The sequence below is a fragment of the Falco punctatus genome (assembly GCF_963210335.1).
Source record: "Falco punctatus genome assembly, chromosome: 14".
NCBI lineage: Eukaryota > Metazoa > Chordata > Aves > Falconiformes > Falconidae > Falco > Falco punctatus.
Window position 1 is genome coordinate 7,719,767 of NC_137594.1, and position 20,401 is coordinate 7,740,167.

A 20,401-nucleotide genomic window follows, 5' to 3' on the forward strand; every position below is an offset into this window, starting at 1 on the left:
TGTACTGAAAAGATGAATCAGGGGAGTATTTTGAGCTTCTGGAGTAAGTGCTTTTTGTATCTCTTATTTGGGGTCTTTGCCACAAAGCATCTCACAGCTGAGTCTTAGCAAGCAGACAGTGGGCAAACAATTCACAATAGGCAGCAGAAATACTTGTCTTACATCTAGCACACATATTTAAGGCAAATATCATCTTGTCTATGTGACCAAACTCCCACTTGTACTCCCTTCATTCCCTTGTAATGGCAGTGAATATAGGTTACAGGTTGTAAAGCTGAGAAATTACTGCTTATCAAAGGCAGATTCAGAAGAGATTCACCAAATCTACATGAAGCAATGTTAGCAAAGCCATTGCATCCTTTTTTTTTAGTTACCTATCCAATGCCACTCTGCACAGTGTTCAGATAGCTCAAATGAATGGCACAGTTGCCAAATCTTTTTTACTTCAGGCCTTTAGCTGCAAAAATAAGTAGGTGCTGAGTGTTTTGCTGACTGTTGTTGTCTGTTTCTTTAGGCAGGAAGCACCCCAAAGAAATACTTATTTAGAGAAAAATGTTTGTATGCCTATGTGAAATGTGCAATGAGAGCTAACCATAATCCCCCTCAAAACAGACTTTTTACAGATCAGATGACTGCATCATCTCTAAAGATAAGGGACTTTAGGAGAAAATTTAAAGCAGTTTCTTTGCAGTCCAGGTGCAAATAGAGGAGTTGAATGGGGTCCTTTTAAAATGCTGTTCCTGTGGTCTTGGCAATATTTCCATGTTGGGAATTATTGGCAGCAGCTCAGCTTGTTTAGCCCTCGGGATGTATGTGAGAATGTGTCTCTCTCTCTCTTTTGTAAACAGAAATTACCTGTTGTGCTAATTTTTCTCCTGTAATGTGTGCTGCCTTTTTTTCTTCCTGGAAATGATCTGAAAACATCCTGAGCATTTAATTTCTCCCTTTAAATATTTTATTTTTGATCATCACAGTCTCTTCACATTAACATGATCTTAATAGGTTTGCTCATCCTTACATATGCCAGACAAAATGATTTGGACAATGATCTAGGCACTGTAAAGCTCTCCAGACAGTCTGAATTGCACATTCAGAGGTTCGTAGCAGGTTACCAACAGTGCAGCTTTGCATACTGCCAGCGGGGCTGGTCAGAGGGAGGATCACATTTTGGCTTGTGTAGTTGTTTGTAGGATTTTCCTATATGAGATGGAAAACCAGACCTTCTCGGGAGTGTGATCATGTCTCCCTTTGGTGGCTGCACTTCACTGAGTACTCGAAGGTTCTGCTCAAGAGCTGAGACCTTCCACTTTGCCAACCCTGAAACTCCAGTTCCCACCTCGTGTGTGCCCATATGGCCTTTGAGGTCCCCAACCCCTGTGCCATGGCCCTTCTATAGAGGTACTCTCAGAGACACTCCCAGTGCTGCTGCTGCCACCCAGCCGGTGTGGCTGCCAATGGACAAGGAGGTGCTTTAGCTGGGGGCTGCCAGCCTGGCTTGGGGAAAGAAGCCAAACCACTGCTCCGCCGTTCAAGGCTGTCACAAGATCTGCAAACAGCTGACCCTGCTTTACCGTCTTAGAGGCAGCACTACCCCCATGCACAGGCATAATCAGCTCATGCACCAAGCCCCAGGGTTGGAAAACATGTGATGTAGTCCAAATAAAACAGTGTTCTTTAAAATTAAAAGAAGTTTTTTAGCTGCCTAGTCAGGAAGGAAAAATAGTACCTAAATGTAAATGCTTGGGAGATGTCCGCTTGTCTCTGCAGGCAAACTCCAGCAATGAGACCAGAGAAGTGGCCCTGCCTTGATGGGGGCTGGGAAAGGGGCAGCTCGGGGCAGAGACAGATCCCGCAACAAGCCTACCACCGCACACCATGCGTGTCCTTGCTCCCACCATGGGATGAACATGCAAACCACACATCGCCTCCTGGGAGATGCTCACACAAGGGTGCTGGGCGTGGAAAAGGAAAAATAACCTGTCAGTGCAATTTTCACTAACAGCCCAATATGTCTATTGAGAAATAACATTTCTGTGATGCTGCCCTCTTGTGAAAGGTCAATATTAACATCCCCTCCCATCTTCCCCTCTCCTACCCTTAAGGCTATATTTTGATGATACACTGATGAGTTATATGCTGTTATGGTATTAGGTGTTGTTTCAAACGCTGTACCTAAAATTTTCCTAATTGCAAAGCAGAAATCTGTCAGGGATTTTTGGAGATCTTGGTTGCTTTTCCCTGTTGAAGTCTAGCTTGGGCAGAAAGAACCCATGACAAGGTAGCACAGCATCCACCTTTCCTGTTATCTGCTGTCCTTAAGGATTCGAAATCAGTACACGTCATGATTGTAGCCAGACTAGCATGGCCTCCAGTGCAGACTAGTAAAACATATATTTACCTATCTTTTCTGATATGTCCTGTAGCTTGTTTGCTGATGGCACTCAAGCTATCTAGTATAAAGCCAGCTTGCTAATGTCTATATAAAAATGCACTCACTGTACTGTCTACAGTGCAGACAGACCCTGCCTGAGATACTGGCCTTATTTAACGAGTAGGATTAGTCCGTTTCAGAAATTGCAGGGCATTTCAACTCCTGCACTACATGTTTGGGAGAACCCCAGTTTTTAAATTAAAAGCTGAAGAAATCAGCAAGAAGGTAGCTGTAGTTGTACCTGAGAGGGTGGACTCATCTGCATTTTAGGGAGATTTCAGAAGCAGGTATTATGGGTCTGGACATAGCATCCTCCAGAACTGAAGGAATTCACATTTTCATATTGTACCTAGTTAAAGCTGTTGCTGGTCATGAAAAGGGGGATACAAATCCCCACTTGTCCTCATCTTCTTTTCTTCCTAAAAAACGAGATTCCTTTGGTAGAGTTGGGGGATGCATTAAAACACGTATCTGTCTGTGCACTGCTTGGGCTATGTTTGAACCTCATGTTGTGCTCCTGGATCATTGTCCATCTTCTGCGTGTTTCCAGCCCAGTGCAGCATCCTCTCACTGCATCATGACCCCACAAGCGAGGTGCAGCCAGAGAACCTGAGCTGTGGGCTTATAGTGTGGGGTTAAGCAGCTGAGGATGTGCACTGGCAGGGCCACACACCCCAACAAAATACACAATGTTCTGTGAAGTTCTTTAAAAAGGACTTGGAGTCACAACATGGTTTGTAAGCAAGGCATTTTTTAAAAAAAATTGTAAGTAAAGAGGGAAAGAGAGATATGTGTGACTCCTGTGTCCAGCCGCAAAGACAGCTGATGCTTACATCCACCCAGGGCCTGAAACCTGTCCTGTAACTTCAGTCCCAGCACATGATGCTACATGTTGTGCATGTATGTCTGTTACGTGACCTTACAAATCAGAGAAGAAAGGAGTTCAATGTCTTCATTCACACATGAAGCTTTTTGAAACTGAAATTTGATTCCTCAGTGGCAACTAGAACAGCAGGAATAAACAGGGTATTTATTCAAATATTTTCAAATAATACTCTCAAATGGAAAATATTCTGGCATTTGCCAAGTAATTTAGACATTGTGTAAACATAAACTTAACAGAATGTTATTGTTATTTCATTATTCTTTCTGTCATGTACATTCTCACTGCAGTTTATTCTCATTTCCAGCAGATGTCTTAAGTGCCCTAGGAATGATTAGGAGAGCTCTGATTTCATGTTGCTTATCCATCAAAGGAAAAGATCAGTCTCTCCTCTGTCTGCTTAATACTCAGGGTAAATCTACTTTGTTATGTGGCTTTACACCACTGTTACCCAGCAGAGGATCATGTTCAGTCTGATTACTCATTTTCTAGATGCTTCATTACTGTAGGAGGAGCAACTGCAGACACACAGACATCAGGTCAAGCATGCTGGTACAATCGGAGTTTCAAAAGGAATGGGAGATTGTTTGTTCTGGCTTTGTCAATATTCTTCCCTAAAATAATGCTATGGGCTCTGCCCGGATTAAACCAGTTTCATATAACAAGGTGACATGATTTCACAAGTTACATGGACATCTGACAGATTAAATTGGCTGATTAATCTTCTAAAGATCTTTGAATCTCAGGATCACATGTGTTTGATACCACTTCATTGCAGTGGGAGAGCAAACAGGTCAGGTTTGACTGGATTTGACACTCACTGCCTGTGTCATGTTCGGTGCCCCTCCAGCCACGGGATAAATCTTCTCTGCAGTTCTCATCCCCGCCTCCTTGCAGGGCCTGCTGACAGGATCCCTGCTGACATGGAGGCTTGCATCTAAGTGGACCTGCTGAGTCTTATGCTTTTTACCTTGCTCCTTGCCCTGTGCTTCTCCCCTTGCAGCACTGGCAGTGGTACACAGCGGCAGCAGTGCTGGCAAGTGCAGGCTGAGCTTGCAGCCATGTGCCGTGGTTCCTCCCCTCTCAAATGTGCTGGGCAAACAGTGCAGACAGCTGTTTTTTTCTAGCTTTATCAAGCCCTGTGCTGTTCCTTGCTCAACAGACTTGTGTGTTGGTGGAAGACTCTCAGCCCACAGCAATGGGGAAGTTCCCGTGAGTTACATTCTCCCTAAAGGCATCGGAGTTTTGCCTGCAGGAGGCCAACAGCCTTTACTCCTTCTCTGATAAATAATGGCAGAACAGTCCAGCACCATGTCCCCATAAGAAGAGTATGCCAGGTCACCGAAGCTGGACATGTACCAGTGAGTCAGTAATATTTCTGCAGCACTAGATCTGACCTAGTCCAGCCTTCTGGGGTGGCAAGACTGCTCCCAAGTATGAACTTGCAGGTTTGCGCAGTGCATCATGCTTCTGCGTAGACTTAACAGCTTGGGTCTCCGTTAGTTCACGGAACTTGAGGCTCCACGCTGCTACTTGATACAGATGCTCCCCAGGTTGCAAGCCGTGAGTGGTCTCTATCAAGGCAGCCCCTTTGCAGGAGATCTAATGTGACCAGGAACCAAAACAGCTGTTCTAAAGAAAGGCTAGCCAAATTCATCTCTCATGCAGGATCTGTAAGGCAAGTGCTTGGTTTTGCATATCCAGGATTCTTACACAGCCTGGCACTTGATGCAGGAGCTTGGCCAAAGTTTGCATGCGGCCTCTGGTAGAGTGGAGGGCAGTGAGTGCCCTGGAGTGCCAGAAGCAGCACAGCTGCAAATGCAGAGGAGCAGCTGTATTCCCTGTGCAAGGATTTTTCATTTTGTACTCCATTTACTTGCTCCAGCGGCTCCATAAAACCAGTATAAACCAATACTGCATCCTCAAGAAAGATAATTGGGTTTGGCAATGTATATTTTAATAGGGAGAACTGAGTAAGGATTTAAAAAAAATCCTGTGTTTTTTCCCCACCAAGTTACAACTTGGAAATAAATATTACTCCCTGAATTTTTAATACTGCAGCAATTAGGTTCATTTAGAGGACCAATCAACTTGATGCTGTCCCTATCATATCCAGTGGTAGAACTCCTGTGAGATTCCAATTTGAGTTGAGTTTACCATCTTAATGGGAATAAGGAAGGAAGCTTGCAACAATTATCCTTTTATTACCCTGTTTCGCTTGATGATTAGCAAACAGAACACTGTGTAATAACTTTATACATCACTTACATGTTGAACAAAATACAGATCAAAACTTCCCATGAATCATATTACATATGCTTTATTAAATTAAGCTACAATGCCAGGGAATGTGCTTCAAGAAAAACAATATTGAAATGAGACTAATATTTAGTATGTGAACTGTGAGAATTGGTTAGAGCAAGTGTCACACAGCACAGCTAATGGCATCTGATATGTTTAGGTGAGTGGTTGTGGACTGATCATTCAAGTGAGACATTAAAGACAATTCCTTCTGTAAATCTGCTGTGACATGCCTACGCTGAGCTTCTGAGTACTGCCTCTCTTCAGTGACACGCTGCATAAACACACCTCTGATGTACGGGTCCAACATCACTTGACAATCAGACATCGTTATGGCACTCATTTTTACAGCCCAGTATGCAACACCATCTCCCATCTGATCCTTGGGTGAAGAAATCCCATTTCCACCCATGAGGTGAGGATGAGCCAGAATGGCTGGATCTGCATTCTCATGTGAATCCAGGCATCGCTTGTTGGAAAAGGTTGTGTTTAGGGATCCAGGCTGCTTCCTTCCCTGTGATGCCCTGCCAGTGGCAACTACTCAAATATGCATGGAGAGGATGAACAAGAAAATAGTAGAAAATGCTTATAATGGCCACATTCAAGTGTTGGTTCAGGCTCTGAACTACCATATTTGATTAGAAAGCAAGGAAAATGGAGACTGTCATCTCTCAATTGCATATATTTCTATGGGGCTTTGCTGACAGGGTCTTGGCTGAGGACATTCAGCAAAAGGTTTTGTGCATCTCCTTTGCTTTGGAGCAGGTATGATTTGAGACACAGCTTTCAGCCATGGAGGCAAAAATCCAGCTCAGGATTCCTTCAGTAAGTGAAGAATTAAATGATAGAGAACCGTAAGTCCTTAAACCAAATGGCAGTATTTTATGGCATTATGGACAAGTCACTTAATTTCATTTTTTCTGACTAAAATACAAATGGTCCAGGAACTCAAAAGGGTGCTTTTATACAACCAATGAGATACTTAGTGGGTCACAGGAGATGTGGTTCCTTTTTTTCTTTTTTTTTTTCCCCAATGGGAAAATATTCCTAATGTAAAATGCAGACACTAGAAGGAAAAAACAGCAGTAAAGAAAATCTGCCAAGGCAAACTGACTTAGAAAAGAAACCCACTTGTCATCATCTCTCTTCTGTGTTAGCAACAAAAGAAATGTTTTCTCCTAGAAGCCTCTGGAAAACATCACTGATGTGACACGTCCTCCAGGCCACACAGTGCCTTTATCACCAGAAAACACCCCAGTCACCATACAGCTAACTTCACCCACTAGCGTTTACAAATATTGTTTCGTTGTTAGCTTATCACCTGGCCAGCCCAAGGGCTAGCCATTTCGGGGAAAGTACAGCAATCGTTATCATAAATAATGCATCTAGTATATCTGCTGTCTCACTCCATTCTAGGGCAGCTAAGATGCTGCATCATTTACTGCTGTGCTATATAGTGGAACACATCTCTCTACGTGGGAAATGTACTTACAGAGATTACCCTGCAGAAGAGCATAAAATGATTTGTACTGGAACCTGCAGCTTATCAGGAAAACAATGTTTGGCAGGGACACAGCTAATGTCTGGCAGACCGTAGCACATTTCCAGTGCTGGCAGTTGCAGAGGCAGAGCCGCTTCCAGCTGGGCTGCAGGTAGCAGGAGGCCGATTGATGGCAGCTGGGCCTTGGACCTGGGGTGGGCAGAGAGCCCCTGTGCCTGGCAGGCACGGCAGCTTGCAGGAGCAATGGGCATGGGTGGCACGAATACTCCTGCCCCCACAGAAGTGCTCATTTCCTATTCCCCAAGCCCTCAGAATGCACACAAGTTTCTTCTTCACTACTTTTCCCCATTCTTTTGAGCTAATTGTAGCACCTCAGGATGGTCACTAAGCAAGCAAGGTAGGGGGGGAAAAAAGGAAAAAAAAAAAAAAAAAAGCTCTTCCAGACAGATCAAAGCCCTCCTAATCTCAAAAGGAAAACAAGCAGGCCCCCAGCCCTGCAGCCCTCCCTCAGTGACAGACCCCATCAACCCAGACCACAGCCCTCTTTCCCTTTCTATAGCTGGCAGCTGCCCTCCCCAAGCCAAGTGGCAGTGGCATCTCTCAGCCCACCCATTTAATCCCTGGCTGCCCAGTTTGCAGCTTTGTCTAGTGGTGTCAGTACCAAACATTAAACTTCAGGAGGGTTCAGAAGCTAAGAGATCCAAGACTCTTAAGTTTTCCTTCATCCAAGATTAAGTTTTAGTTCAGTCAGTTTTAAAGCTTTTATCAACAACTGTGAAGACTGTTCCTTTCTAAATGAGAACTTGTTTTTTAAGATGGCAGGTGTATGAATTTTTAAGAGACAGAGCAGTCACTATAAGGGTGGTCAATGCTTGTTCCTGGCCTTTTTTTTCATCTTGCCCAAAATGCCTGTGCTTCCCATAAATGAGAAGAAAGTTTCCACATGTGAAGGGTTAATCTACCTGTGTTAAATCCACTGGGAGTTTGTAAGGCAGTCTGTGTGGGGGATGAAAGTGGACAGGATCCAGTGTTTTTCAGGAGGTAAAAAATGAATTTTCCTGAAGTGCTACCACAGAACAACAATGATAGTTGAGTATTGCAGGGACTCTAGGAACCCTGCAGAGAAAGGCTGGGACCCCCATGTCAAACCCGGTGAGAGGTGGCGGGGGGGGCTGTTAAAGTAGTTCCAAGGGGGATACTGACTTCAGCGACAGCAGTGTCGGTGTCAGGCACCCCTTTACACAGTAACAAGCTGCATCTATTGGACTTTCCCTGGCCTGGCTTTGCAGAGACCAGGCTGGCTGGGGTAGGAAGCCATGGCGCAGCTGCCCCGCTCACCTCCCACAGCTTCACAGAGAAGAGACGGGAGCGAGACGGAGGCCTTTCCCTGAAGTGAGCCAGGTTTCCAGCAAAGTAGAGAACAGAGCACAGACCAGAAAGCCTTGGAGGCTGCCACACAGGAGTGCAAAAGTCTGGGCGGTGACTAAACCCCACATCTGTAGCAAACCCCCTCACAAACTCCCTTTCAAGCATGCAAATAAATAAACAGATAACATGCTGCAGATTCGACTCACTCTTGGGCAAAGACATACATGATTCATTTATTTTCATGCATTCGTTCTCTAACTCTTCATCATCTACACTGTTCTCACGCCACCTACCAGTTTCTCCACAGCATGCTGGTGGTGAGGTGCCCAGTGCAGCGCTGCTACCGATAGCAAAGACGAAGGCAATGTTCAGAAAACCACACCGCTTGCCCGCAGTGGTAGCTGACAGAGACAGGCCAGGTAAACATGAAAGGAACAGCTTGCTTAGGATCAGCTGAGCACAGTCAATCAGCCCACAGCTCAGACTGAGGAGATAAAGCACGACATTTGCATTTACACTCCAAGCTATTCTCTCAAAGGAGAACGCTAGGATGTTTGCCTAGATGTTACAAATTACTTGGAGAAAAGGTGTCTTGATGCAGATAGCAATTACGGTGTTTGGATTGTTTTGGCTCTTTCTGTAGTGAAACAAAACACTAGCTCACACCAAGGGACTTAGGTGCTGCCAGGGGGAGAAACTCCTGCATGATTCTCTAGGAGCTGGAGGTTTCACGTGTGCTGCGTGCTGATCATCACAGCTATACTAGAAGAATCTTTTCTGACAGAAACCAACCAGGATTAATCACTAAGCTCACAGAAAATGAGAGGGGAAGCACAAAATGGAGGATGAGGTGAGACCTAGGGATATTCAGCATCCTAGGATGATTTTTGCATTTTATCTGGCCAGATGCCACACAAAGGCAGCCTGCTGCATCCCCACTTGCCTGGTAGCAGCATCTGTGTGTTAGATTGCGTGACAGTCGAGTATAGATGGCCCAGTGGGAAAGCTGGCAAAAGGCAGAGCTTTATTAGTAATCACTGAGACTTTGCAAAAGCCTATGACTGTTTGCTTTCAGCCTCATCCTGACCCTATGATTAGGGATGCACTGATCCATTATTTGCTTATTATGACTTCAAACCAGAGGGCAGAAATTTACTCTGCTCCTTTTCACAATCATCCAGTGTTCACATGAGCTTTTAGATTACAGAGCAGATGCAGTAACTACTGAAGTGAGATTTTTCAGGGACATTACAGGCTTTAGGACATGTCCTGCACGACTGGGATGAACCCAAGCTAACATTTCCTCTTTGTTTAGATATTAAACTGAAGTTCATCGAACCATTTCTTCTTTTCATGCAGGAAGACCTTTAAAGCCATGTATTCAAGTACAGGCTTGAGATGACCTGTAAGATTTGGTAACTGTAATCCATTCTTTGAAAGAAAAGGTGTAAGCCTCCTTGCAGCCCGCGGTTGCGACCAAGACCCAGGCAGAGTGGGATTTTAGATGTAACCATGTCCTCCTGCTTTCTGCCAGCTAATTTGCTGGTGGCTAGTTTGGATCCTATTTTAAGATTATTCCCTCAGAGTATCTTCATTTCTGAAAGGAACTGTCTCTCTGAGGATAACTAACGTGTGTCCATTCATCTCCCAGTGCAATCAGAGTGCTAAAATTCTGGAAACTAGTTTCTATCTGTATCAAAATATGCTTCCCTGAACGCTTCGTGAATGCTGCTTATATAATGTCTTGAATTTCTTAGACTGTAACATTCAACATTTTACATCTAAATTTTTAATGTTGTGTACAATAGCACATTTGGCCACTTTAACAACCTCAATGTACTCTGTAATTAAAAAAAAATATCTGTATACTCCTCAGTGACCAAAATAGAAAATAAGACTTCACATTTTCCTTTTAACCAATTCCAAGTCAGTTCCCTAATGTGATCATAATATTAGAATAAAACATGTAACCCAAGGATAATGCTATGCTCAATATTTTATTTATATTTTTATGTAAACATAATTTGCTTTGTAGGCACAATATAACAAAAGCTCTAAAGCAACAAATACAATTAAACAGTGTCTCAGTTCACTTCAATCAGGCTTAAGTTAAAGAGAAGCTTTCACAGTTCTTTTAAGGCAAATTGAGAAATAATTGGTTTCACTTGAAGAAACTATCCAATTGTCTTAAGAGCTGTTTCAACAACACTGTCAGTAGTAAGCACAAACCTTCATTTCTACTACAGTAAGACTTGGTCAGTAACAAGTCCCAGCATTGTCATTTTGTATAGCATGCCCTCTACCAAGTCACACGTGATACTACTGTTTGTGGTATTCTAAAAGGTACTTAGGGCTTGCAGGCCAAATTCTGCTAGCACAAATCCTGCTTCCAGAACACACACCTGAAAAACTGCCACTCATTTCAACAGTAACCTTCACATATGCCATATTAATACCAGCAAAAACCCGAGTAGTTTAGTTTGCTGATGGCAATACTCATCTGTGTTGCACTTAGGTAGATCCAGAAGTATTCCTTTGTACTCACTGCAATTACCTGATATTCTGCTGATCAGAAAATGGCCCTAAAATTGGTATGAATTAGCATGAAGAGTATTTTTGCCTTGCTAACAAAACCAGAAAGAACTAGCCAACATTATTTCGTTTGATTGTTGTCCCTATGGTGTCTGTGGCCACGACCAAGATCACCTATCTATTAGTTCTGAAGGGCAATTTAACTGTAGAGCCAACCATGCTGCGGTTTACAACAGAACGGATTTGCTATTCTGCTTGCCCTACTAATTTAAGGCCTTGAGAATGCCACTTTACTGCCAGCTCGAAGGTCACCAGCAATATTGCTCACTTTGGCGTCAAATCAAAATTCCTAGTTATGTTAAGGTTTGCTGCAGGACAACATCGTTACACTAACTGCAAAACAAAACTGGGCATGTTTCCTACCGTTTTCAGCTTATGAGTCGTGAAAACTTAATGGTCTTTCTTAAAAGCCCAATTGGCAAGCCCAATACATGGAAAACTCACTGAACATTTATTTTTTCTGTGGAAAAAGTCCCTGTTTGGGCCTGATACGGCACTGGAAGTGTAGGCAAGTCCAGCTTGAAATGAAAATCAACTATATTGAAGTTCTGCATCAACATCTAGAGAAAACCAAAGTTCTGGTTCAACTAATATTTCAAAAGCTTTTTTGGCATTTTTCTCCAGTTACTACTTCTCATTATTTCTGAATATGTTTAACCCAAGGGAAACTCCTTCAGAATGAATATTCTGCACAATTATCTGGTATTAGAACAGCAACTTCATGAGTACAGTGTAAAGAGATGGACATTAATACTCAGGCAGCAAGATGCAACAAACAAAAAACCAAGAGAGAATCTTGTAAAACCACACATAAAAGTCATCCAGACCCACAAGTCCTTTCACACTGAGAAAAGCCCTAGAAGCCTTCCCTCTCCGGTTTTCTGTATTACTTTTTAACTTCTGTTAACAGGATACTTGGAGATTTAGGTGAACAACTAGCCATGCCTGGGGAAAATACTTTATTTTGGAAAAAATATATTAATTCAAAGATACATGGCATTATACAAGGTCTCTTGTCATTCCTTTAGCATTTCTATTGTTGGTGACTGCAGTCATTTTGAAATAACTGTTTTAACGAGACAACTGAGGAGCTGAGTAGTTGCTGCTTGAATAGTGAAAGACAAGGAAAAAGTATTTACTTTTGTCATGTTTTCATATAGTTTCCGCTAGTGGGAGGTAGATAAGACTAGCTGGTCTTTGAATGCTCAGTCCTGCAAATTAAATCCTACAAACATAACTGGACATACAGAGCAGAGCTTTTGCTAGAACTACTCAACTAGATAAAGTTATCCCTGTGCATAATTTCTGATGGGATTAAGGCCTAAAATTCATTTTTAACAGGGTTAACTTCTGTAGGCGTTCAGCTCCAGCTTGATAGCTGATCAATACTTTAGCGATTCCAGAGCAGTAAACTCCACCGACAAATTCCATCCACATTCAGTTCCTTACCAATATGATTTTTAAATGAAATTTAAAATTGGTTTTGATTTTGGACACAGCTGAATAAATGTGTCCTTAGCAGAAGGTGTTGATCTGTCAATAACTGCTAATTGCTACAGGCAATTGAAGTTCTGTGTCTAAAAAGAGTGGTTCACTGACCACCTTCTTTGCCTATAACGTATGGGGTGACAGCTCAGATTAACAGGAAAGCATGACAGTTGGCACTCTGAATGATGTGTTTAATTACTGGTGCTGATGACTTAGGTGATTATACAATATGAATCAAAGTCTCTCAATTAATGATTTCTTGCATAATTTCAGATTCCACAATTATAAACGAGGTATTTTTGAAAATGAAGATAGGATTTGCTTATAAAATGATAAAGCAGGGCTGAGGAAAATGAAAACTCATCTTTTTTGCAACTTTTATCTGTGGTTCATAAAAGGAAATCTATTTTAACACTGAAAATGCACAAACTTAAAATCCTCCCTCCAGTTACTAGAATCTTCCAGACAGCAAGTGGGGAATTTTTTTTGTTACTGTTTCCAACTTGCAAAAAAAGCCCAACCTCCCCAAATAACTTTATGCAAAATGTTGGAATTTGCATGAGAAAGATGCCCATCTAAAATTACACAGTAAGTTAATAAGGCTTTTAAACCAAACAGAAAAATCCATGGGACTCCTACAGGGAAACTGGGTGTTACACAGGAATGTCATAATACTGCACTGGATGAGAATGGCACCGAGTTCAAAACAACAATGATCAACAGCTCATAGCTCAGCTGACTGCAGACAAATACAACACACACTGTACTACAGCATTTGTTCACTGATGCACAGAATAGATTTCCCAGTCTTGTTCCCTTCTACTTCCATCAATCTTTCTGCTTCCTCCACCTCCGGCTGTTACTGGATGAATGGCATGCGCTCTTTATTCTCATTGTCCCCTTCATGGTCTTCTTCCTCTTCTCCAGCCTCACTTGTCTCTGTGCTGTCATTGGCCATCTGTAGGATGAAAGATGAAGGACATCAGAGCACCTTTCACATCGTTTTATTTGTTCTTATTTCAGTTTGATTCATTTGATAAAGTGGCTTTAAGAATGAAAGAAGACATGGTTGCAACATGAAAATACACAGTCTGTCTGTGCAGAAATTTTGCTGACACTACACCACTTCCAGCTAAAATTGTAAGCTGTCCCCTCACAGCTGAATTACACAACTGAATGCTGCTTTGTAGGACAAATGGACTCTGATCTATGCACTTGGAGCAAACTGATATTAAAGCTCTCGGACAGAAAATATGACTGTGTAGGAAGTTTACAGAATGTGTGAGACCTCTGACTTACAACTCCTGTTATCTGTTCTTCCAGGAACACGTAACACTATGGTTAACACCAGATAACGGATGGGATCAGGTCCCACATGAGGCATAATGTCATGAAAACTCAGAGAGCAAATGAAACTTTACAGAGCAGTGGATATGTAGATACTGGCAGAATATACCCATGGCAGTGCAAATTTCAGAGCATACAGGAGTGGGGACAAACTCTATTTCTGTATTTTATTGAAGATGCCTGTACAGGTAGTAGGCAATTGCAGAATTTTGTAGTTTAGGATAGCATTTAAGGAGCACGTGTTTTTTCACATGGGAATACTTATTAGAAACTCAGTAAAGATGTAAGACTCTCCTGTACCTCACCTTGTCTTTGGAGGCACAAGAATGCGGTTACCCGGACAGGTGGTAGCGTTTAACAGCATACATTAGTATGACTAAATTCTCTAATACGCCACCATTACCTCTCTTAGGGCACAAGAAGATTCTTGTATGAGCTTGTAACTATTTCAAAACTAAGGGAGGGACCCATTTACTCTTTAAAGAGAAAGGCAGAGACATTGTACCTTCCCTGTGTGATTACTAGCCTCTACTGGAAATGAACATCTCAACCACAACCTGTTTTTAACGGAGAAAAGCAATGCTCTGAAGTTACTTATATTTTTTAATTAACACCCTTTCGTGAAAGTGTATCAAATTTGTTCTCACCTTCTAACCAATGAATATTGATACCAATATTGAACCAATTGAAAGTCTATTGTGAATATAGACTATCAAGAGAACAGATAGAATAAATGAATTAATATTGTTATGGATTCTTGTTTACAGTTTTAAGATGCAATTAATCTACAAAATAACATCCAATTTCCATATGTGAGGTCCCAAACGCCTTCCTTTTCCTTGCAGTAATTTTGTATGAGATTTGAAGCCAATTTTAGAGTAAGCACAAGTAAGAGCTTAACTGTAATTCCGGGTTCTTTTCTGTTCTTTTGAAACAGAAAATGTCTCGGGTCTGAAAGAAAACATCGTATATCAGTATTGATTTGAAGTCAGTTTATCTTCTTTACTACTCTCTCCTACACCACCAGTGACTGTTTAGGTGTGAGCCTCATTTTCATTAACTACTACTCTCTGTAATGATTCAGTAGCATGTTAAGTGCTCCAAATCCAGTGGATCTGAGCTCCATCAAAACCATCTTCCTTCAGGATATTTCTAGAAGGAAGTATTTAGATAGTATACTTCATATATTATTAAAAAAGCAAAAGACATTCCTACCAAAGGTATACTCTGACTTTCGTATGGGAATCGGAAAGCACTTCTGCATTCGTACACTGATGTAATATTGACTGTAGTTTTTTCTGTTCAATCCAATTATTAATACAAGGATGTTGTATTGTGTGAAATGTCTATCTGTTTTCCATCACAGGGACAGAAATAAATGTGGCAGTTTTACCCTGATGTAAGAGTTGCAGACACATTTTTGGAGAGGCAGATAGCCATTCAGTACAGAAAAGTAACTGCTGGGACTCCAGGAATTACAATTATGTTTTCACTTTGGGTTAAATATATGAATTATTATTACTGGTTTTATTTAGGTGCTATGGATTTAGAAGAAAACAGTGTTAAAAAGAATATTGTAAGGGACATGTCTCACGTCTCCAAAAGTCACTACCATGCTTTAACTTGTGTGACTGTACACCATGCAGGTAGCGCTTTGCACTCACCAAGGGAGTGGGTGCTTTCTCCACATCCAGAATTAGTTTTCCGATATTTCCTCGGTCATGGATTCTCTGCATGGCCTCCTTCACCTGAAAGAAAGATAAGCTATTGATAATTTTCAGACACACACTAAGAGAAGCCTGAATTCCTTCCTTCCAAAAGCAGCATTTAAGGCATGGTATGTGCAAGGTCATTTAAACAGCTGCTTGAAGCAAAACTAACGGTTAAACATTTTTAGTGAATTTCTAAGACCTGATCTTTGCATTGTGCTTGCATGGGATGTGAGTCTTAATGACAGTTTCTGAATAGCATAATACACACAAAATGTTAACACAGTACAAAAGTAATGGTTAGCTGAGGTGTAGAGAGAAATGTAGGCTCACACAGTTAATCCTTACAGGTTGTTCATTAGATTTTCTCTTTGCAGAATATTTATCAAGAAATGCTACTTTCAGTGAAAGTATGAAATTTTTTTTTAATTGACCTGTGATGTTTTTCAATTAATTTATTTTGCGTTCATATAGAGGGAATGCCCTGTTCAGGCAGTGGCTGTGATTACCGCAATATGATGGTTCTCACTGCATAAGAAAGTATTTCTTTCCTCCTTTTTTTCCACTTTTTTTCCTCTTTTCTTTTAAATTTTAAATAACTAGTGTCCTACAGATACCACTAAGACTAGACTTTCAACAGCTGGCTGCAATTAGCACATGTGAGAAAGGACCAAAAACTTCTTACTAGTGCACTGGAGAGGAGCTTATTTTGATGTATGACATCTCAGAACTCATGAGAGCTCGGTGTTGATGAATTGAAATTGTGTGCATGTTGCATGGACTGTTCAACGTGCAGCATGCAGACCGCTATTAAATCACTGAAAATTGGAAGATGTCGAGAGTTTCCTCACTGTCATGGTAGGAAACTTCAGGAACTGAAGATGTACACGTAGAGGCTGTTTCATATCCTCATCACGCTATTTTTTGCTGGCATAACAGGATATGTTGAGACAAGAAAGAGTTTTATGTTAATAGGATCTGCCATATGTGACACAGTTTTATTGAATATTTTAAGAATAATAGCATAGAAGTTTGAAACAATATGCTGACTTGGGAACAGGTGAGTCCCACAGTACATTTAAAAGCCTGAATTGGGGTCCAGGTACCTAAGATAATTACTGAATATCTAATATAGGAGGGGGTATGAGATTTTTAAAATACAAAGTGAATACAGCTTTTGACTTCCAATTAAATTTAATGGATGCTGGGCACAAAATATCTTTACCACCTGTCCACCTTATTTTGAAAGCTGACTGCAGTGAACTCAATATTACAACTTTAATTTTGCGACGTGCTTCCCTCAAATAGTAAATACCAGACTTAAAAAAAGTATCTGTTAGAACAAAAGAAATATTGCAGTGCAAAACACAATGACTTTCTAACTTTGGGCGTAACTGTAAATTAACCTTGGAAAACACAAGCTTATGAATCCCACTGGATAGAAGGTTGACCTCTAAATGTAGTCCACAAAATCACAATAACTGATGAAGTTACCTTACAGCATAAACAACACCTAACTATCCTGTAAGACTTGTTCTGCACTATGGACAGTATTCCTTTAAGAATATCCAACAAAGACTCTGAAGCAGCAGCAGCTGTATTATTTTTTATGACTCTTATTAGCCAAATCAAGCTTTTAGGAGTCTATAGCAGAGCATAAATAACCAATATAGATGTGACAGAATTGGAGAAATCAGGAAACACACTTGCCCGTCCATTGACATTTATTACCAGAACATCATGTGGAAAGCAGGGTATGCAACATTTATTTTAATTTGGACCATATCATATTTAGCACGGCAAATTTGAGAAAATGTGCTTTCCCTGCATTTTTCATATGCACAGTATCAAATTTAAGACTCTGGAGAAAGGTTCAGAAGTTGTTTCCAGGGCATTTCTAAGTAGCTTGCAAATGCAAACAGCAGGTTGAGGCAAAGGGAACAATAAAACTTGTAACAATAATAGTGGCTATGGAATCCAGATGGAGCTATTAAAATATATAAAAATATCTGAAAAAAAGTTTGAAGAGCTGATACTTCATCTGTATATTTTAGTGTTATCTGCAACTTATTTACCCAGCTAGTCAAATTCTGTACTAGTGCAATGCCGTTCAGTACACCATGTCTGTGTTAAAGAGACCCTGAGCTATTTTATAAATGAGTAATTTTTATGTTTACGGCTGCTAACAATCCATTTATTCAACAAAGACTGCAACTACTTGTTTCCCAAGGTGCCTGAATATTTAAACATCCCCTCTTAATCCTACAGAGGGCAGAAAGCATTAAAAACCTTTGCTATGCAAGTATGGTTAAAGCTTAAGTTGTTCTATGCAAACTATATAAAAGCACTTACTTTAACTGTAAAGATTTAAGTGCTGCATATAGCCTGCCTTTTGCGGAGCGTGGTACGGAGCTTCATCGTAAGTCTGTGCCTGAGTGCACATTACCAACGAAGATAGTGAACCGCGCTGCACTTGGTTAAAATCAGACGCAGTCTTACTTAACTGGTAGTCCAGTGAGGCACGTGGAAATCCTGGAATTTAATGCAGGTTTTCTGAAGTGGTTGAAGTTTGATTCACAATAAATATCCCTTTTCCAGGAGGAAGGATCAAAAGGGTGTCCCTCTTTTAACAGAATTGCATCCCTCAATTCCTTTTCACCAATTACTCTATATTGTCTTCTATTTGCGTTTGTCAGCTCAAATCCAAGTTTTTCTTTATATGGACACATCAGTTGAATTTCTTCTTGTGCAGTACCATCAGCAGAGGGTTCTTGGATTGGAAATAGTGCAAAGGAGTGTTTACTAATATAAAAAGTTTCCAGTGGAATAAAGGACACAAATTCTGTTGCCCTTTGTTTGCTTTCAGTATAGCTCAGTCCTTAGAGGGTCTGTGTCTGAACTAATGCTAACTACAGGTTTTAGCCTTGAGAGCCCCAAAATGGATGCAGTACGTACCACAGAGCTCTGCACTGGAATCGGGACCATTTATATGCATTAGTGGACAATTAGAAAATGCTTCCACTTTCCATGTTATTTATGTAAGGAAAGTTGGCAAACCAGTTACTGAAAAACAACAGACCCAGAATGCTGCAGAGCCACGCACTGCCCAGTGGATCCAACACAGGCACTCTTAGGCAGCAGTAGAGGAAAATTATTAATAGTAAAGGAGAAATAAAAGGAATCCTAAGTTTGCCTTCTCCCTCAAGCACATTTGCATTAATTCATATTGTAGTCTGATGTGCTGTTTTTAAGGATACTCTAGAGTAGAATCATCTTCCTCTATCTATTCAGTCTAGTGGAAAATGATAGCAAATGCAGGCAAAAGACCTTTTTAACTCAGTTTGAAACAATTTGCATTTGCTTTAGGGAATATGTTTTTATAATTGGAGAAACAATTTTGAACAATGATATTTTTCCCATCCCTTTCAGCTCTACAAACAATACAGTCATGGCTAGGTTATCACATATCCTCATTCAGGTGTTTTTCAGCAGTGACAGTGAATCTGGAAATGACCTATCCAATAATGAGATCATCTGTAAAACAACAACAACAAAGCAAGGTCTAGAAAGACAAAACCAAAGGACCTCAAGGTCCTTTACAAGTCATGCTTACTATGCCCTGTGAGAAACACTCATGTTCTCATTTTCCACCATAACTCCCCAAGTGCTGCAGACTTGGAGCCATCTACGAGCTCCTTCCTCATACCACTCTGCCGGACCCAAGCAGAGACACAAGGAATGTAACATGCACAGCGTGTAAACAGGAATGCACAGAATCACTGCACTGCGTTAGCATTATAGGCAAAATTTAGCAGCTTTAAGATTTCTTAGAAAATTTTAATCTATTAACACACGCTTGCACAGTTACAAAGGTGTTACACTACCAATGCTACCAACACAATTCTTCAAAGAAGCCTGGACACAAACACAGGATAAAAAAAACCACAAGGCTGGCAAAGCCCATTCAAGTATATTTTCCTGAGGGGATGTTATGGTCAGGATCTTGGAGCTTCTCTTGAATCAGAGCCATTTCGGTCCATCTGTATTCTGTATCATATCAAGAACAGTGACAATTACTGTCAACAGACCTTGGTAGGGGAGTAAGAACAGAAATGCCTTTGTGTTACTGGTCAGAGAATATTCTAAAAGAGGTTTCACGCCAGTTGTGTTCTCTGGAATTATAAAGTTTGACAGCTGTACTAAATCTGCTCCAACAACGCCCTAGTGCCTCTCTTGGAGTACTCCTCAAAAATATCCAGAACTTTGAATATAGTGCCCTCTTTAAAATTTCTTATTCTGCTTCAAATAGGCTCATCTTCTCCAGCCTCAAATCTTTTCAAAATCAAGCTGAGCCACTTATCTTAACCAACAACGGTAATTTTCAGAATAGTTTAATACTTTCACCTCCTACCAGACTAGATTTTCTGCCTTCAGAAACAGGTGAAGTATTGCAATAAGTTAGTATTTTTAAAAGTCTACATACAAGCTAAACAGACAAGCAAAGAAAAAGCAAGCTGACCAGGCACACTGGGTTCTAGATTCACGGGACAGCTATCTGCCTTGTCTTTCTACTTTCAAAGTAGAAAGCCTGAGCTCTACAGGCTTTCAAAGGCAATGCAAGTAATGATACACAGTAAAGAATAGGATTTTGGAAATTCTAATGATGGATGTCTGGAATTCCATGTGAGTCTTACAGATTTTTAAAACCTGAATTGAGAAAGCTCAATACTTGTTCTCCTCAATGAGAGCTTCGATATAACTGGCTGTTCCAATAGGTGTTT

The 20,401-nt window shown here is 41.0% G+C and overlaps 2 protein-coding genes across 2 annotated transcripts in view; one reads left to right on the forward strand and one right to left on the reverse strand.

Annotated features, from left to right (window-relative positions):
• ADAMTS18 (ADAM metallopeptidase with thrombospondin type 1 motif 18) overlaps nucleotides 1-20,401 on the forward strand; it is a 485,565-nt gene that overhangs the window by 92,281 nt on the left and 372,883 nt on the right. The gene's annotated exons all lie outside the window — the stretch shown is intronic.
• Nucleotides 10,463-20,401, reverse strand: part of VAT1L (vesicle amine transport 1 like) — a 67,158-nt gene continuing 57,219 nt past the window's right edge. Inside the window, exons 8-9 of the mRNA XM_080410699.1 lie at nucleotides 15,576-15,659; nucleotides 10,463-13,522 (exon numbers count right to left, since the gene is read on the reverse strand). Coding sequence (XP_080266825.1) covers nucleotides 13,424-13,522; nucleotides 15,576-15,659 — 183 coding nt within the window. The 3' untranslated portion in view covers nucleotides 10,463-13,423. The remainder of the gene's footprint in view (nucleotides 13,523-15,575; nucleotides 15,660-20,401) is intronic.